The 20,288-nt window shown below is 38.8% G+C and overlaps 2 protein-coding genes across 3 annotated transcripts in view; both read right to left on the bottom strand.

Annotated features, from left to right (window-relative positions):
• The window catches only part of LOC142357771 (uncharacterized), a 406,796-nt gene that overhangs the window by 155,421 nt on the left and 231,087 nt on the right, over positions 1 to 20,288 (bottom strand). The window lies entirely within an intron of this gene.
• The window catches only part of LOC142334850 (uncharacterized), a 93,893-nt gene that overhangs the window by 19,297 nt on the left and 54,308 nt on the right, over positions 1 to 20,288 (bottom strand). The window contains exons 16-17 of the mRNA XM_075383177.1: positions 16,644 to 16,829; positions 1,137 to 1,334 (exon numbers count right to left, since the gene is read on the bottom strand). Of these exons, the coding sequence (XP_075239292.1) occupies positions 1,137 to 1,334; positions 16,644 to 16,829 (384 nt within the window). The remainder of the gene's footprint in view (positions 1 to 1,136; positions 1,335 to 16,643; positions 16,830 to 20,288) is intronic.

Genomic DNA, 20,288 nt, shown 5'->3' with positions numbered 1-20,288 from the left:
GTCACTTACACAATTGGTCATCTCCGGTCTCAATTATTTTTCGCAGAGGCTACAGTATTCAGCTGGGTTTTTGCGTTTTTATCGGTTCAAATATTTGATTTGCTGCTGGTTTTATTAATATTAGCTCTCCAATGAGGTCAACAGACTAAATTTTTTTGGGATTGAACCAGAAATTTGGTTTAGACCAGACCGAATTTTGGGTATGGGCCAATTTGAACAGATCGGCGATTGGGTATGAGCCAAACCAAACAGACTGGTTACTGTTTTTGGGCCAGACCAAACAGACAAAAGACCGGGCATGGGCCAGATTAAACATACCCAATTCAGGTACGGGCCAGACAGAACAGACCGCCGACGGGGTATGGGCCAGACGGAACAAACTCAATTCAGCCGTAGACCAGACAGAACAGACGGACAACGGGGTATCGGTCAGACCGAAAAGACTGAATTGAGGTATGGGACCGAAGAGATCCGAACGGGCCAGACGGAGCAGCGTGACCAAAAAATTGTTCAGGCTATGAGCTCTGTCCGTGACCGATGTTCGTCTGGTCCATACCTGTCTTGGGTCGAGGACGTCATACTGGTAAGCTTGGATCCAAAACCATCAGACATGGCCGATTGAGAGAAGAGCTCAAAACAAAGACCATTAACCTTGAAAAATGGTTCAATTGTTTGATTTAATAAAATCCAATAAAAGACTGGGGCTCAGACGTTTAAATTGTAATTTGATGTCGGTCGATTTATTAGCATCCTTTATAAGGCCGTTCTGCATCCTCCTCAAGAGGTACACTTCTAAATTTAGATATAAGCTTTGTTTCTTTTGTTTTTTTTCCCGATTGCAGCATGAGAAAATTTCCTCTCGAAATTACATAAACTGTCTGTTAAGATCGAAATTGAGTTTTGTACAGGCAGTGCTTTGAATTGTGGAAAGATCGCGGTCCATGAATATCTTCTATGTAAAGACATTAGTTGACCAATATTCAGTATAAAAAGACAAAAAATTGGTTCTTTGTCTGTGTGTGTGTGTGTGTGTGTGTGTGTGCGCGCGCATATGTGTGTGTGTGTGTGTGTGTGTGTGTGTGTGTGTGTGTGTGTGTGTGTGTGTGTGTGTGTGTGTGTGTTGTGTGAAAGATTACCGTCAAACTCCTCAGTATTGAATGCGGCGTCCGGCCTGAGTGGGCATAGTTTATCGTCTAGCGCCTCATCCGACTTTATTTCACATTCGCTCTGAACTATTTCACTCTGTGACTTGTTATAAGTCATGACGAACTTCTCAATGTAGGGCCCCGCCCTCGATGTCAACCACAAAACTAACTCGTCATCATGTGGCAGAACTGTTAAATAATAAATTTTCATTAATACACGTAATGTTCGTAGTCATTCTATGATACAAAAATTTGTAAGCTACCAATCAGAAATTATTGGCACTTTTCCACTAAAGTTTTCTAAGCTACTGCAACATTTCCATCTTCGAAGTTCATGCCAAAATCAACCTCCCGTCCCAGGAAAAGATCTTGCAATGGTGCCACAGTTACTTTTAGGGTAAGAATGGATGTGGATGGTGAGATCTTGTATTAGAAGCAACCACTTAGTTACAGTAATCACTGTATAGTATAGCACAATTGAACATATCACAGAAGTAAGCCAGGGATCAGAGGTATTTATTGAAAAATTGATTTCTATTGGCAAATCTATTTGAAAATTCCCATATATCGAAAAAATTAAATACTCAAATTGCATTATTTACTTTCTAATACATAAATTTTGCGAAAATAACCAGTGTTCGAGTGTAGCGTTTCAATTTTCGAATAAGCCAAACATTAGATGACTTATTGCTTTCAAAGAAAAAAAATGTTTATAAAGCACATGAACGAACTGAACAAATGATCATTTTACATGAATTAAAACAGTGATCAGTGCCTCCAAACGTACGCTGATGCAGAAACTAAAAACTTTATAAAGCTCCACAACAGCATGATAGACTAAAAATGAAAACTGAACCCTCCAATTCAAACCCTTCAAGTTTTTCAAACCCACAACGGTGCCCTTGACAGCTCTTTTTGGCAAATACGTCAATAATGAAAGTACCTGAACAACAAAATTGCTAATCATATGGCTCCTTATATGTAGCCAGCGCCAAAACAATTTTAACTAATTAGGAGTTTTTAAAAATTGAACGAGAAAAGCTATAAAAACATTTAAGGGAAGGAATGATTTCGCTACTTTACTGCAAAACCGTTCAGCTTTGAAATCTTTTAACCAATCCGCATTCCCCAATTTTTGTTAAAAAATTTAAAAGTTGCAAAAAATTTCAACCATGCTCCTAGAAATCATAAACAAAAAACAATGAGTTAATAAAGCAAAAGAATTATTACTTATTTTTTCACGAAATATTTCTTCTGATGTGAAATTTTAAGAAACTTAAACCCTGCAAAAACTGAATCTCAAAACTGTTCAACCAGGTAAATTCCGGTTAAAAACTATGTTTTGTGTTTATTTTTATTTCTAACACAAGAAAACTTTAAATGAACAGAAACGACTGTCCGAAACATATTATGAATCGAATTTAAATAATTTGTGCTGAATTTGATAATTGTTGCCCACTTTGAGTTTGCTAGATCAATCGCCATTTCTTAAATCAGACTTCGTAAGGGTTAATCGTTGTGCTCGTAATCTGTATTTAGTGTGCCAAGATGTATGGTTATAAAAAAATGTTTAAGATACAGAGAAAAAGGTGTCTTAATCAGCTCTGAATCGGAAAATGAAAAGTTTATAGATGAATGTTACTATAAAAATTTGGAAAATATTTGGAAAAGACTCAGAAGAGATATTTAATAAAACAAAATTTGCTATGTAAAAACCTTATCAAAAAATAACTGCACCAAAACAATATAGAAAACGAAACCTCCGAATGGGAGTTTATATGAATGGCTATGCCTGCAAATATCGACATTGTTGGGATAAAGCTTTCTCATAACTCAAAATAAATGCAATATAATAGCGATTGATTTGTGATCCGCAGCAAGTTAAGTTTAATTCAAAGAAAGATTGTAAGTAGTCCATCAGTTTCTCTATAATCAAACAATTCTAGTCTGCTGTTTATGAATATGAGGAATGGCATTCCTCATATTCATAAACAGCAGACTAGAATTGTTTGATTATAGAGAAACTGATGGACTACTTACAATCTTTCTTTGAATTAAACTTAACTTGCTGCGGATCACAAATCAATCGCTATTATATTGCATTTATTTTGAGTTATGAGAAAACTTTATCCCAACAATGTCGGTATTTGCGGGCATAGCCATTCATCTCAAAGTTTTTTTCAAAAAAAAAATTAACCAAAAACTCGTTATGAAATAAGTTTATAATCTTTTCACTCCGATTCACTTAAAGGCCTTGACTTTTACCCCCTTTATATTAAACAAAATATTTTTATCCACTTATTCACCGCCAAAGTGGTATAGCACGAAAATTTTTTTTATCTACATCGGCAACTGAATGGGCAAGTAGCAAAAGCTGAAACTGCAAGATAACAGAAAACACAGAAATGACAATTACCAATAGGACAACTTTCAGCAGCATTCTTTTGGAGACAGTGTTGATTTTTTGTCAAAACAATCGTAATTTTGAGCCTTAGACCAAAAATGAACCATTTTTCAGAAAATTTTATTTAACAAAAATTAAATACTTGTTGAAAGGTTGTTGTACTCGGAACAACAAATTGTTACTTTTGAATTGAGACAATCCAAGCTAAGAATTCAAACTTTTCCATAACAAATAATAAAGAACGAAGCACAAAGCATAGCAAAATTTAACAGTGCCTCTAAGAGCTGATTTGATGATAACCCGATTGATATTCTTAAGAGCAGCTATGCTATGAAGCATTAACAGTGTTTCCCGCTAACAGTCTCAGCATATTGGTCTGTTCAATCCCAGTGAACTACCATAACAACCAATGGCGAAACAGTTTTTCGTAATTCAGTAAAAAAAGCGCAGTTCCAAAACTCCGATGGTTTGCAAAACATATAAACAAGACACAACACAAACGACCTACAAGCCTTCAAAAACAGAAACAGAAAAATTGGCAATATCCATGAACACATTAATGTCAGTCACCTTCACCCTGTTACATCTCAATCGAAGTTTGAAATTTTCCTCATAACCTCTTTGCTTTTTCCTTTCTGGGTGGGATATCACGAACAAGGCTTTTTTGCATTTCAATCCGTAGGGAACGGGATTGGTTTAGCAACGGAAACTTGATAAAGTTTGATTGCGAACATAACAAAAGCTCATCTATGTTTTCAATGAGAAAGCTGTCTGATTACTGTTGATTGATTACATAATTATTCGTTCAAATATGACTTTAGAAAATTTTCCATCTTCCTTTTTTTTGGAACTGGAATGAGTTTATTGGAATAAATTATCACTTCCAACAATCTGTTCTGCGGAAATAGTGGCCACTACGGGGAGTTTCCAATGCGGGGACAACCTCAAAATCTGTTAAAATTTTATGGAGCCTGCACTCTACAGCAATGGCTGGCCAGGAAACACATTTTTCTTACTGACCTCAATGATAAAACGTTTTATCTGTGCGGTTTCATAGGATCTTAAGGGTTTCTTGGCACACAATTCTTCAGATTTAAACACCAGACGGTTGTTTCAGAATCCAGATTTACGTCTCAGAGGATTTCGGCAATCCACCAGCAGATTTCAAGAAAAATTGTGAGATCATTGAAATGATTCCAACAAAACTTCAAATATTTGCCTATATAATCTGATTTTTTCCTGATATTATTTACTGATATTTTAAATATTGAATGATATTTAAATATGATATCAAAGCATCCTTGAGATCGCATGTTCGAGCAGTTAGCCTAAAAGCAACCTAAAGCAACGTCGATTCTTTTCTTTCAATTAGTTTCAACTGCCCTATTAGCGATTAGCTACGATTAATAACTCTCTGACAGTTATTTTTTATCCCCGGGTTGACCACCATAAAGGAAAATTACCAATCATAAAACGCCATATATGGAATAATAAATACATTCATTTTCGTAATATAGCGCTGAAAGTGTGTATAAATTTTTTAATAGAAAATTAGTTTCCATAAAAGGAATCCTATAAGGTTCTTTACTAACCATAGCAAGAACATAAACGGTTTTTGTATGGCTTTGATGGACCATATAAGTTCTTTGTCCGTTCTATGTGGTCAACCCGTGTCTCTTTTGTATCTATAAATTGTCGAACACTAAAAGGCAATTGTTACGCGGTAAATGAAAGAATAATTTTAGCCAATCAGAATCGAGTATTTAAAGACGGATTTAAATGCGTATAAAACGTTCTAATATACGTAGAAAGTTCCGAAAAAGTTCATTTAACCTAATTTTAAGTAAAAATAACCACTATATGTATCGATTAAGCTGGTTTTCGGCTTAATATTTTTAGGTTTTCTAGACAATTGTCGATTGAATACGAACTGATTTTGATGTCAATGACATCAGACGAAAAAACCTGTTAAATGAACAACAAAAAATCGTGCCGTCTAAGTTCCACTTGTTGCTATGATCATCGTTAATGCTTGTACGTTTTACAGCTATTACGTTACTTGATGCTTACACGTTGTTGGTTTGCACGTTTTGGAGCTTATAGACTGACTATAGCAAATTGAATTCACATTCGAACTACGGTTATATTTACTGAGTTTATTTGCTGCCGCGCCCATCTAAATCGAATCGTAACTATCACCCTGCAACCGAGGTTGATGACCGTATGTATGGACTGACATCAGAACAGAGTGAATTGAGAAGAGCTGTTTCTAAGTTCGCACAAGAAGAATTAGCCCCTCACGCTGAGAGGGTTGACAAAGACGACAAATTCGATGACCTACGCAATTTCCGGAAAAAACTGGGAAGTCTTGGACTTCATGGAATTACTGCTCCGGAGAAATACGGGGTGGATGGACGACCGTACCTCCCGGGATGCATTTCAGTCCTGTCCTATTTGGAGAAACGACTCATGGTCCTCAGGGACGGCAAAACATTCCTTGGGTACCCGCAATCCACCGACCAATTTCCGAATCTGTTGAGCAAGACGAAAGAGAGGATCTACGTTGGGTCCAAGTTTGGCGATATTGATAGAGCATTGATATTGATGGACAAATGCCGGCAGACAAAAATTGAAGGAGGCAGTAATGGTTTGATTAACTTTCTTCAACATAACGAGATCGGAAGAGATGCAGGCAATCACATTGATGCGGATCCAATGCAACAAACTGTAAGACAAAACCAAACAATTTTTGCAGTAAATTCATAATTCACAAAAAAATTAGACGGCAAGGAACCCAACCCTTGATTCTCACCTTGCATGGGGCCTAAAGTTAAACTTTTCTTGGTAGAAATTATTGGCAAGGGGCCCAGGCCCACATAATTTTTGAGACCAAAAATTCGAGAAAATTGATACAGTCGGTTCGTATATCAAAAAAAACTTCTGATATAGAGAAAATTGATAGAAAAAAAATGTTAAATTGTTCAATTTTGAAAAATTTTGGTCAATTTTGAGGCAATTCTAAAAAATTTTAGAAAATCAAAACCGAATATTGATAAACGTATTTTTGAGTTTAAAACCGTCCAGTTTACTGGATTACAGTTCCGTAATCAAGAATTTGAAAAAAAAATTGACCAAAATTTGGAAAAAAATGGACAAGTGCATAAAATTTTGACAAATTTGTCAAAAAATCATTTTTCCAGCAAGAAGTTTTGTAAATTGAGTGAAACTCAATTAACACAAAAAAGTTGTGAAAATTTTCACAACCTCCGGCCAACAAAAAAAATATATCGAATTCACATAATTCTTCTCGTCAATCGTTTATAAACCGTTTTGCCCGCGTCCTTTTCGTCCTTTCGCTCTTTAGTTTTCCGTGTTACAATTTTTTTTCTCAATAACGTCGCTCTCCCAAAATTTTGCTTTCCGTTTTCTTCAGCTACTTTTCCAGATTTCAGTGTAGTATGTCACATGTGCGAAGTATGTTGTTGTTTTTGCTGTAGTATGTTGAGTATGCTAGTATGCTGGTTTTGTTGTTTAGGTCTTATAGCTTTCTAGGGTGTGACTTAAGTTTATTCTCGAGTTACGGCTGGATTGTCCTTCGACTTTTCAACTTTACTAATTTACTAGCCTTCCTGTTGTAGTATATTGATTTTGCTGCTTTATGTTTGTGTGTACTTGTATGATTGCTAGTTGGTTTGGTCTTGTTGTCTTCTAGGGTGTGACTTAAGTTTATTCTCGAGTTACGGCTGGGTTGTTTCTTGACTTTTCCAACTATCTTAGTCTACAATTACACTATTGTAGTTTATTCAATTTTGCTGTAGTTTGTTTAATACCGTTAGTATGCTGATTGTTTGTTTTGGTTTGGGTTTTGCTAGGATGTGACTTAAGTTTGTTCTGGAGTTACGGCTAGTAAATTTCTTGACCTTTGCATCCTTTTAGTGTACTACTGCATTGCCGTAAATTAATTTGTCGTTAAATTTGTCGTTATAGACCCATTATGAACTATGATAGATTGTCTTGCAGTAGCTTCTCTTTTTCTTCCTAGGGTGTAACTTAAGTTTGTTCTGGAGTTACGGCTAGGTTGTTTGGTTGAGTTTTTTGCTGCGGTCTGCTAACATAGTTCCTCCCGCCCGTTCTTTCCCACCGTCCCGTTTCGTTGTGTTGCGCGTTTTTCGCTCGCTTTCCCGCACGTCCCGTTTCCGTTCCGTCGCGCACTGCTCGCTCGCCTTCTCGTCTTTCCCGTTTCCGTTGCGTCGCGCATTGCTCGCTCGACTTCCCGTGCGCCACGTTTCCGTTTCGTTGAGCGCTGCTCGCTCGTCTTCCCGTGTGTCTTTTGTCTCCCTCCGCGTTGAGCGCATAGCGTTCAGCGCTCCACTCCTCTTTTTGTCGGGCACCGTGTGCTCGACGATCTTTTCTGCTCTTTGGGTGGTTTGTTTTACAGACTGTCTACTGTCTGTGGCGTCTTTTGCGTTGGTTGTGTTTTTGCGTGGATTTGTTTCTTTTTGGAGTTTGTATAATAGATAACCGTGTGCAGTGGTATTTTTGCTGGTATTTGGAAATAATAACATCGTGATGTCTAATAGTCTTGATCAAAAAGCCAAAAAGTTGTACGCTGCCAGGTCAAAGCGTGAGGCTGAATTGCATGCTATACATGAAGATATTCTTCATTGTATAAATAGTCGAAGTAGGCGAGTGAAAGTTGAACGCCTAGTAACAAAGTGCAAGGAAGCGTTTATGACTGTTGTAGACAAAAATGAGCACCTGATTGCATTTGCTGGAAAAACGGAGGATCCAAGTGCACTTGTTCCTTCATTAGAGTCTTATTTGGAGGCAATGACAACTATGAACGACAAGATGATCGCTTCAGCACGAAACTACATCAGTTCTGCTGATGATAAAATGAGTGAGTTCCAGGAACCAAGGGCTTCCATTCTTTCTAGAATTCCCTCAATTATGACCTCGTCAAAACATCTAGTCTGCGTAAACATGATTACGTAATTGCTAAGATGAAGCGTAAAGAAATTGAAAAACAGAATGAGGCAGCCATTCGCCTTGCTAAACAGAAAAAGCAAATGGAATTAGATGAACTGGAGGAAAACAACAGGAAACGGTTGGCAGAGGCAACTTTGCAAGAATTTGAATTGCTGGACGCCGTTTCTAAAGGCAGCCAATCTGAAACAACTGCAAGTGCTAGGAGCTCAATCAAAAGTGAAAAGGCTGTCCAAGACTGGATCAACACCTCACTTGCTTTAAGTTTTCACAATGAGGAGAAAACTAGTGGACCAGAGGTTATGATTTACCCTCCAGAATGCCCTATTCACAATAACGGCGAAACAGTGGAAGATCACAACACTGATATTTCAAGGCATTCCATTCCAAAAAATTGTCGAGGCAATTAATTCTTAAGCATTGAGACCTTGCAGCAACTCGACCCCTATTATACCCCACCTGAAAATTTTTTGGCTGCTGCTAACACACATGCGTTGTACCAGGCGCACCTTAGGGCAAAAATGCATCAAACAGGCCAGCAAGGCGTGGCGCTCTCAAGCATAGCTAACCAAGGAAATGGGGATAGTCAGCCGCCTTCTGTACACGCCCCAGGGGCTTCTTTACCGCCCATTCAAGAGCCCGTCCGACCACAAATAAACCAAAATAGTTCGTCCGATCTTTTTCCACACGCACAGCTTAAAATTTCAGAATCCAGGGGACCTGAAACATCAAGTCTACCCAAGAAAAATTTGGCGCAGCATAAATGCTCAGGACATCAAATTAGTTTTGTCCCCCAAGCACCAAACGCCACTCTTCCTCCTTTTCCGACAACAAATCATCCAGCCCCCGCAATAATCGTTCACAAAAGCACCCCACCAAGTCCAAACACACAACGGAACAACTCCGAACCCGCTCGTCCTAATGACTTTCCAATTCCGAACCCAGTCTTCGCATCTAACCTCACTGCTCCCATCCCACACGCCTCTTTGGTTAATCAGCCTCTTGTCAAACCTTCTCAAAACAATACGAACCATGTACACAAAGTCGTACGTTCTGTTGCTCCTCCTGAAAATATGCCTAATATCCCTCTTGGCCAAAACTTTGTCCCAAATATGAGTCATTGGCGGTTTCCACAGCAAAGACCATCAATAGTCAACCAAGACATTAATACCGTAAATAATGTTGCTCCAAATGTACTGGCACACATCGCACCATCAGTTACGAATTTTCCACAACAAATATATCCGAATTCACCCCTTTTGATTGATATGCAATCACCATCAAGCGCACAACAGGTAAACCCGACCGCAACTACTAGTAATGTTGTATCTGGTAAGGCGACTCCGGTTTTTCAGCCAATAAACCCTTATGTTGGGCCCACACCGTTGAGTTGGAGTGGTCCGCAGGTGTCTGCGCCCGCCCTTCAATAGCAGACAATGCGTCATTGATTAGGGAGTTGGCTGATGCAATAAACAGCAAGAAAAATGACCCCTTGCCAGAATGGAAACTTGCTCAGTATAATGGCGTTCCATTACAATGGCACGAGTGGTATGGTCAATTCAAAAGCGCGATTGACTCCCAATCGCTCCCTGATGACGTTAAATTGACATACCTTAAGACACTCGTCACTGGTAAAGCAAAGATTGCAATAGCCGAGTTTGCTTACTGTGGTTTAATGTACAAGGATGCACTAAGGACTTTAGAACGTAAATTTGGCCAGCTACAGGCAATCGTAAGTGCACACTTGGATAAACTAAGCAATTTTCCATCTCCTAAAATGCATAATAGTGATAACATCATTAACTATTCTGCAGCCATATCCAGCCTCGTTGGGGTTTTCAAGTCACTATCATATGATGCTGACTTGAAGAGCGCTTCCCTATTTAACCAAGCGGTACAGAAATTACCACCAAACATGAAAGAGTCATGGTCGCTCTTTACGGTTGAAAAGCACTGGGTTAAGCCTACATTCCTTGACTTTAACAATTGGCTCAAAGAAAAGGCTGAGGCCCATGATCTTATGAAACAGAGCGCAACCAAGGCAAGGCCTGAAGATAACAGCACTTCAGTAACCAAGACCAAAACAGCCTCAAAAGTGTTTGCATCAAATTCACAACAATGGGAAACAAAGAAGCAAATGCCATCTTCTTTCACAAACACTTACTCTCGCTGTATTGTATGCAACGGTAACCACCGGCTATGGGAGTGTCGAGTTTCCAAGGAAAAGACTCCAACCCACAGAGTGCTAAGTTGGTGGGGGATAATAAACTTTGCTTTTCGTGCTTATAGGACAAGCACACGTTCCGCCAGTGCCCTCAACCAAGAAAGTGCCGAGCAGAGGGGTGCAATAGTTTGCATAACACGTTATTGCATGGAGCAGATAGGGTTTCCCCAACAAAACAGTCAACAAATTCTAATACCACTCAGCCTTCTGGCAACACAGGTCAAAGTAAAGCAACCACTAGTCAACAGTCGTCTAATAAGACCACAACAATGTCATCTGTTGCTGATGATAAGGGGCTCCTTCAGGTAACGGAATTGCTAGACACGGTTTGCACGGTAAAGCCCTAAAGCTAACTGTCAAGGGTATTAATACCGAGGAAGTAGTTGATACTAGGGTTGTTGAAGTTACTGTGAAACCAAGAGAACATGAGGATTTCGAACCATTCATCATCAACCCTTTCGTTAAAGAGAGTCTGAAGGTCGTCTCTGATATAATTAATGTACAGTCCCTGCAAGAGACTTACCCACACTTAGCAGTTCTTGATCCCGTGACATATTCCTATAAAGACATTGAGATGATACTCGGACAACATGCCTATCATGCCATCCGCCCGTTAGAATACTTCTCTGCCGATGAGAAGCGTTCATCCTTTGCCGTACGCTTACCCATAGGTTGGGTCTTAAGCGGTCCGTTACCATCAAGTTCTTGTATAACCTCAACGTGCTTTAAAGTGAATATCGAACATGGCAATGAGTTAGTAAGTCAAGTAAAGTCATGGTACGGCATTGAATCATTCGGGGCAAACAAGCAGGTCGACTCAAGATCTGCAGCAGACACTAGGGCTCGCGAAATCCTTGAAAGTACCACCATACACAATGGCCTGAGATACGATGACGGAATGTTGTCAGACAACACCCAGCTCCCAAATAATTTGGGAGCAGACAACACCCAGCTCCCAAATAATTACTTCTCCTCCCTTGTGCAACTAAAGTCTCTCGAAAAACGATAGGCCAAGGATGAAGACCTTAGGGACAAGTATATTAGTACCATCAAGGAAGATCTAAATAAAGGGCATGTAATTGAGGCTCGGGACGCTCACAAGGTTGAGAACCGGTCCGATAAAGAGTGGTACCTACCCCACCATCCGGTTTTAAACCCGAACAAACTGGGTAAGGTGCGTAGGGTGCTCAATGGAGCAGCAAATTTTCATGATGCCTCACTGAATAAGTCCTTGCTCACTGGCACTGATCTGCTCCAAAACCTTATTTACGTACTTCTTCGCTTCCGACAACATCCATATGCCGTCTCTGCCGACATCGAGGGAATGTTTCTACAGTTCGGCGTTTTACCATCAGATCAACCATCACTTCGCTTTCTGTGGCGGGAGGACCCCACAACTAACGTTGTAGTGTATCAATATACGTGACACATATTTGGGGCTAAAGACTCACCCACATGCGCCAACTATGAACTGCAACGCACTGCGAGAGACAATTCCAAGCTTAACCCCGAAGCTGCAAAAGCCGTCCTTGAAAACTTTTACATGGACGATTAGCTTGACTCAGTGGAGTCTCCTGAGGAAACCATCAATAGATCGAAGGAATTGGTACATCTTCTCCATCTCGGTGGGTTCAAGCTTGCAAAGTTTCAGTAGCAATGTGCCAGATCTAGCTGATCGAATTGATGGTTCTCCTCAATCTACTGAGCCCAAGGTTATTGTTTCATGTCAAGAGGATTCATCGCACGTGCTTGGGCTAAAATGGGACCACACTAATGATGACATTTTAGTGATAAGTCGGGGTACAAGCTGCGCTATCACCAAGTCCCTCACGCAACGCTTGGTCCTAAGTCTTGTCTCGAAAGTCTTTGAACCCATTGGTCTTGTCGCACCGTTTACCGTCGGTGCGCGACTTCTCTTAAAAGACATCTGGCGTGTCACAGGACAACAATGGGATGACGAGCTCCCACAAAACATGGTTCAAAGATTTTTGGTTTGGAGTGCGGACTTACCAAAGCTTGAAAACACCAAAATTCCCCGAAGTTACTTTAGTGAACCCTTTGATAATATAGAGTTGCATAAGTTCGGTGACAGTTCGCAGGATATTTTCAGTGCGGTCGCATTCTTGCGAGCCCGAGTAAAAACAACTACGGGCCAAGAAAAAACAGAGCTTGCGTTTGTTTTGGGGAAAGCACGCGTGGCGCCAATGAAAGTAATGACTGTCCCAAAACTAGAGTTACAATTAGCTCTACTTGCCGCGCGACTGAAAAGGGAAATTACACAAGCACTTACAGTAACTGTTAACCAAGGATTTATGTGAACAGATAGCACGACCGTTCTCCAATGGATTAACTCTAATGAAAAGCAACCAATCTTTGTCGCGAACCGTGTTTGTAAAATTTTGGAGTATGCCAGCGTTGACCAATGGAACCACGTCGCAACTAAGGATAATCCAGCTGACGCTGGCACGCGTGGAATGTCCGCTGAGGTTTTGCAACTAAGCAGTTGGGTCAAGGGTCCACATTTCTTAACTAATTCAAGATTCCCTTTCGTGCCGAACAAAGATGTCATTAATAACATCAAACTTGGCGTCAACCAAGCAGTCACTATAGAAGACACTGTTTCTCTGGCTACATCTGCCAAAAAACAGATAACTCCCGTTCCTTCATTATTTCCGTTCGATAAGTTTAGTTCTTATCAAAAGTATTTGCGCATTGCCGCATACGTTCTCCGGCTTTTGCCGAAACATGCCGGCTACCGTAACCCCGATGGTAGCATTACTGACCCTACTGAGCTTCATCTGCAGTACTTGGTGCAAGGAGAGTCTTTTGAAACCGAAAGAAAAGATCTTCTTGACAATAAATCTGCTATACTGAGTAGCCGAATTGCTCCACATTCACCGTTCCTTAGTCCAAATGGGCTAATCCGTTCCTCGGGTCGCATCAAGCGGTTAATGGAAGTTGGGCTTATTGTAAAGTCCTTGAACACACGCACGTAAAGTGTTATCATCAAGGCATTGAAGATCATTTGTGCAGGAACATTATACAGTACTGAAACTAAGATCATCTTTGCGTTCCATCAAAGCACAGTGCCTGAGATGCCGAGAATTCCATGCCGTAACTATGCAACCAATCATGTCTGATTTACCTAAGGAGAGACTTGCTTACCAGTCTCCTCCCTTCACGAACACTAGCGTTGACTACTTTGGTCCATTCTATGTTACTGTCCGCCGTACTACTGAGAAAAGGTGGGGCTTCCTTTTCACCTGTCTCACTACTCGCGCTGTCCATGTCGAGATAGTTACATCCATGGATACAAGTTCTTGTGTTATGGGAGTTGAGCGGTTTGTGTCACGAAGGGGTACACCTGCCATGATTTGGTCAGACAATGGTACTAACTTTATTGGAGCGGAGAAAGAACTCAGAGAAAGTATTTAAAAGTGGAACGTTGTCAACATTGCAGCTGAGTTCGCTCACAAAGGCGTAAAGTGGAGTTTCAATCCACCCAGCGCACCATACCAAGGGGGTATCTGGGAGAGGTTGGTACGCAGCTTCAAACGCGTGTTGTATACTATTCTTGGGACGCGTCGCCTCACGGATGAGGTACTGTATACTACCTTTTGTCTCGTGGAGAACGCTCTCAATTCGCGTCCTTTAACACCCGTAAGCGCTGATCCGTGCGATTTGAACGCTTTAACGCCCAACCACTTTCTTTTAGAAGAACACTCTACCGGTATTCCGTCTGTTGTCGGCAATATTGAGTTCGACCATCTTAAACGTTACGCCCGTGCGCAGTCGTACGCTAATGCGATCTGGTCCCGTTGGATCAGAGAGTACGTACCGACGCTGAACCGACGCTCTAATTGGCAGACGCCTGCCGAGCAACGCCTTAAGACCGGTGATTTGGTTTGGATAGTTGAGGAAACCAACCCTAGGGGTTACTAACCAACCGCTCGGGTTGTGGAACTCCGTTACGGCTCCGATAGTGTCGCGAGCTCCGCCGTTTTACGTACGTCGACCGGTTCACTTGTCCGCCCGCTTGTAAAACTTGTACCAGTTTTCCCAACATCTTCTTCCGGGCCGGAGGATGTTACGCAGTAAACGAATGAATAATTTTAGCCAATCAGAATCGAGTATTTAAATACGAATTTAAATGCGTATATAACGTTCTAATATACGTAGAAAGTTCCGAAAAAGTTCATTTAATCTAATTTTAAGTAAAAATAACCACTATATGTATCGATTAAGCTGGTTTTCGGCTTAATATTTTTAGGTTTTCTAGACAATTGTCGATTGAATACGAACTGATTTTGATGTCAATGACATCAGACGAAAAACCTGTTAAATGAACAACAAAAAATCGTGCCGTCTAAGTTCCACTTGTTGCTATGATCATCGTTAATGCTTGTACGTTTTACAGCTATTACGTTACTTGATGCTTACACGTTGTTGGTTTGTAGGTTTTGGAGCTTATAGACTGACTATAGCGAATTGAATTCACATTCGAACTACAGTTTTATTTACTGAGTTTATAGCAATAATTCAGAGATGAAAATCGGCAAGTAACGACTGAGCTGTGAAAATTAATTTTTCCAGACCTCAGTCCTTTCACCCAATTTTGATCGGTAATAATGTAGCAATTATTCTTCAGATAGGACCTTTGTATCTTTGATTTGCATCATCAGAGTGATAAGGTAGAGGTTAAATGACAATAAGTGTTAATAAATAGTTGGTAAATTGTTGTAGGTTAAAAGAACGAGACTGAAAGAAAAAGACACCAAAAGTTTGGATTAATCATAAAACTATTGCATAAATTTCAGTATTTGCATGAATTTACACAGAAATTGAAATTCTTTTTAGATTTTGACGACTTGTAGCAATAAAAGTTGTTTTTCATATATTAGTATATATTCCGTAGATTCGAGTGTGAGAGATGGACCAAATTGAATGGACTTCCCGTTTTTCATCAACCTGCTCTATGCAAAAATTGGTTGGACCTTGTAGTATTATTATCAGACTCCTGTGTTTCATATTTGAGAATCATGGCTGGAAATTTTGAGTGAAATTCGTAATCTGTCTTTTTATAAATCACTGTTCGTAATAATCGATCTAAGTCACGATATTGAACTTGTTCACAGTTACTATTTTAGTCTTTAATTAGTGAAACTGATAAGAATCCAGCGAAAGAAAAGCTGAATTAAATTGTTATGAATAAAAACAAACATTGGAAGTATATGGGGGGGGGGGGGGGGCAAAATTTACATCCAAGATCTTGTCAAGTTTAACCATGTTTTTCAATCAAATTTTGTCTCAATTGTCATTTTTTCTAATTGATTTCAAATTTTATCAAAAATCTTAATGCAAGTTTAGGCAAAATGCATCAAATTTTGTTTCATTCAGCATTGAAGTTGAAGAGTGAAGAGATATTCGGTCTTCCTCGTTGTGCCCCTCGCCCACTCCCAATACCATGTGAAGCCACTTAATTCTGATTTTGATATATCTTATGTGGTATAATAGTGATGGAAGTGTGTGTGCTGTGTGTGTGTTTGTGTGTGTTTTTTTTTCAAGTTCATTAAAATCTTGGGTTGCTCAAGGGTTTTGAACATCTCGTTCAGATCTTTTGGGGCATTCCAAGCTTAACCTTTTTTCTCAATTCCTTCTCTTGAGGAATATGCTAGCATTAAAAGTTGCTGAAAACGAAAGTGAGAGGGCAATAATGAAGTGAAAATCTCAAAAATTAAGTTTCACTTCACACCCCATTGAATTTTCATCTCATTTCCGCCGGAAGAAGTGCTCGAGGGGTAATATAATGGAACGCCAGCTATAATGCGCGAGAGTCAGAAAATTATTATTAAATATGTTTGAAAGTAAAATAATGATTTCATACCTCTGGTAATGTTGATGTCGTAGGCGTTAACTGGTATCACCACCGAGACATCCACTCTGTCCGCTTGAAGTCCACTCCTAACTGGCCAGCCTTCCGCCCGGTAGCTGTATCCCATCAGCAAATTCTCCACTTTGTAGTAAGTTGTTCCTCTGCTCACAGCATCGGCTTTTATAGCTCCCTCGGCTCCTAATCATAAACTTGCAATAAAATATTGCTCGCATCAATTGCTCTCAAACGACAGACGGGGGCAATTTAACTGAGAGGGGGGCATAGCTCAGAAATGTTTTATGGGTGCCAAAAAACTACCCCACTGTGGTTCGAACCCTGCCCGCCATGTTGGAAGCCTGACATATTAACCACTCAGCTAGAAAGGCCTATCTCTTTGCGCTTAGAAACCCTTTAAAGAACGAACATTATTTCATAAAGAGAGAAACGTAGATCACTCATAAACGAAGAACTGAAGTGTGAAAAAAGTCACTCAAGAAGTCAAAGAGTATTCAAGAACGAAGGCGCAAAAGCGTCAAGCAAAATTTTGCATAAAAAGACACACTTTTAAAATCAATGCTTCAAACTTCGTTCGAGAGCGATTAATGATAATGAACAATAATAAATTTATTCCAGCAGTCAAATGCAATTTCTGTACATATTTTTAACAGAACACTCAATGACACTCAGATTAGCTGAAGGATTTGATAGTGGGAGAGCACTATTGGGTTCTTGAACCAACCTCCAGTGTCTCATTGCATGGAAGAACAAATAAATTAAGCAGTAATCAGTAGAAAAAAATTGCCGTCTACGGTTTACGACCAACTCATATTTGTGATTGAGCGTGTATTGCGGAAGGAACAAAGATTGCTTAAATGTAATTTCCATCTGAAAACAATTGAAAGCCCCACTGTACACTAAGTGTGTAAGAAAATTCTTTTTTGCTTAGAATAAAGAGATATTTCCCGGTTCGAAATCGAACGGTTATCTCTCAAGATTCTGGCGGATTCTGCCAGATTCTTGCGAGAATATGCATATTCTTGCAAGATTTCTGCCAGAATCTTGCAGGCTAACAATTTTTCTTCCAGAATCTTGCAAGATAACCAATTTTCTGCCAGAATCTTGCAAGATAGCAATTTTTCTGCCAGAATTTTGCAAGATAATCATTTCTCTGTCAGAATCCTCTAATATTTCCATTTTTTCCACAATATCCTACAAGATGAATTGATTAATGCGAATAATTCTGACAGCAAGAGATTTGCGCAAAAGTTTTTCTAAAGTACTTCGAAGCTATAAAAATGTCAAGCCGTGAATAATCACATTTTTTGGGCATCGGCAAGAAAACTGAAGCGTAAGAAGCTGCAATTGAATGAAAGGAAGCTGTTTAAGATGCAAAAAATAATATCACATAATTTTTTCATCAAAAAAGGTAATCTAGACGTGTAGTTATGTATATCTTGATAAGATTGAAGGAAAATAATTTTTAATAGTAATTTTTTTTTGTGTTAACAGTTCTCAAAGGCAGATTTTAATTTGCTTTCTTCAGATAATTCATATTTCCAGATTCAAATATATTGAAATTTATCAGTTTTCATAAGAAACAGGCAACTGATTCTTAAGTAAATTTCTGCTCAAATTGAAATGTGTTGCATGAATGAGAACCAATAAGAGGACAGCTCGACCGGAATGAACTTGCAAGAATCTTGAAGGATAACCATTTTTCAGGCAGATCTTGCAAGCAAGATAACCATTTTTCTGCCAGGACTTACAAGATAGGAAGTTTTTGCAAGATTCTGGCAGAATCTTGCAAGATAACCATCTGTTCTCGACTGGGGTTGTTTTTAGTCCTATGTTTTTAACAGATGAAAGTCATTATTGATGTAGTTTTGCGATTCCTGAGAGCAAATGAAAAATGCTTAAAATAAGAATGTCAAAAAGTCATCATTTCTCTAATTTTGCTCTAGAATTTGCAAAATATTTGAAATTGCTGGTTTTCTCACATAATGCGTGATTTTGTTTTAGTTTGAAAAAGATAGAGCTAACTATTACACACCCTACACAATATCGCCACCTCTAATGCCCATAAAAAGCTGGAAATAATATAATAAAAAAAATGTAATCATTAACAATGTTATGAGGGAACAAACAACACAGTTCTATTAAGATATATGTACAGCGATTTTTTTCGAGAGCTGTCAGGATATTTTCTCGGTTTACCTTGATATTACCAGATCTTATTAATATTCACTAATAAATTTTGATCCTTCAAGTTCTCGGCAAGGTGCTTGGCAAGTTTCAAGACAGATGTCAAAAAGGTCAGGCATTTCTTATCAAGATGTTTCGGAAGTTTCAGTTAACTGGGACGACTCTCCAATAATGATAGATTTCAAAATTTTCAGGTTAAAAAACTATTCAATTTTGTTGCAACTCATGTTCCGTCTAAATGAAACGCATCCTTAACTTTGACTTCAATTTTCATAATTTTCCGATAAATCTATTATTCGGGAAGCTCTGGAATATTTTGCCAAATGATGTTATTCGATGGCTTTGGGTTATGAGAGATTTCAAGCGTCGAACAAGGAGCTTGACTTGAGTTCAGCAGGCTCCTGCCTTGAATAGGAGCTCTCATATTTTTGAATTAACTTAAATATTCTGTTTCAAGTATTCGATTTAGTTAGACATCTTTTTATCTTTTTTTTTATCACATTTGCCTTGATCTACAAACAAAAATGAAATTTCTAAAAGCAAAAAGTGAAAACTATTTTTGTCAAAAAATTGTATAGAGCTGAAGTAATGTAGAAGATAATTTGGTCCGATTTTTTGTTTTCAGTTTAAAAATTATTTTTAAAGATATTATGTGAACTCTTCTTTTCGATACGGAGAAAAATTTCATGAAACTAAAATTATTTTTTAAAAGCACCAACTGTACCAAAAGTACCAAATTATTATAAGTAATTTTACTCTATCTGGAAGCTGATTTCCATGTTTGCATCTTAGTACATTGTAAAAGTGAACTGTACTTATTGTTCCGACCCCTCTTGAGGGGGGGGGGGGGGGGGGGCGAGGAATTATATATTCAAATGGGTTTTTTTGTTCAGACAATTTTCGCCGATCGATATTTTCATTGTAGAGAGTTGAGACTGGTATCATTAGAAAGCTCGTCCAGCGTAGGATATGGAATTAAAAAGATTTTTTTCAATTTCGCTTATTACAGGGAGTTATCGAGGATTAAACTTCTGAGAAAAGTAGAGTGAATTCCGTTGTTTTTATTCACATTTTCCGGCATTTTTGCCTAAATTTTCGTCTAGTTTAATAAATTTGTTAAAATAGTGTTGTTGATTTTATTTTTAAAGACAAAAAAGTATTGTTGATTGTTTTTGATTTAATTTTTTTTTGTCGAAAAACTCTTTATATTTGCAAGAAGTACACTCCAAACTCCTCTAATAGAATCTTTGCAGACTCAAAAAGGGGCTCTTCCTAATTCATTTTCCGCTGAGAGTGCTCTGTAATTAAAAATTTGCAGTTTTTTGCTAACTATAAAAGTTGATTATCAAAAACGAAGCTTTTAATTTTGATTTTTTAACTAAAAAATTATCTATATTCATAGAATTCGAAAAATTAACTGTTCTTAATGGACGAAAAGCATTAGCAGGGCTAGTT

Source organism: Convolutriloba macropyga, chromosome 2 (genome assembly GCF_964194025.1).
Source record: "Convolutriloba macropyga chromosome 2, txConMacr16.3, whole genome shotgun sequence".
Classification (NCBI taxonomy): Eukaryota; Metazoa; Xenacoelomorpha; order Acoela; family Convolutidae; genus Convolutriloba; species Convolutriloba macropyga.
Note: the sequence above shows the minus strand (reverse complement) of the source record. Positions and strands in the feature narration are given on the sequence as shown.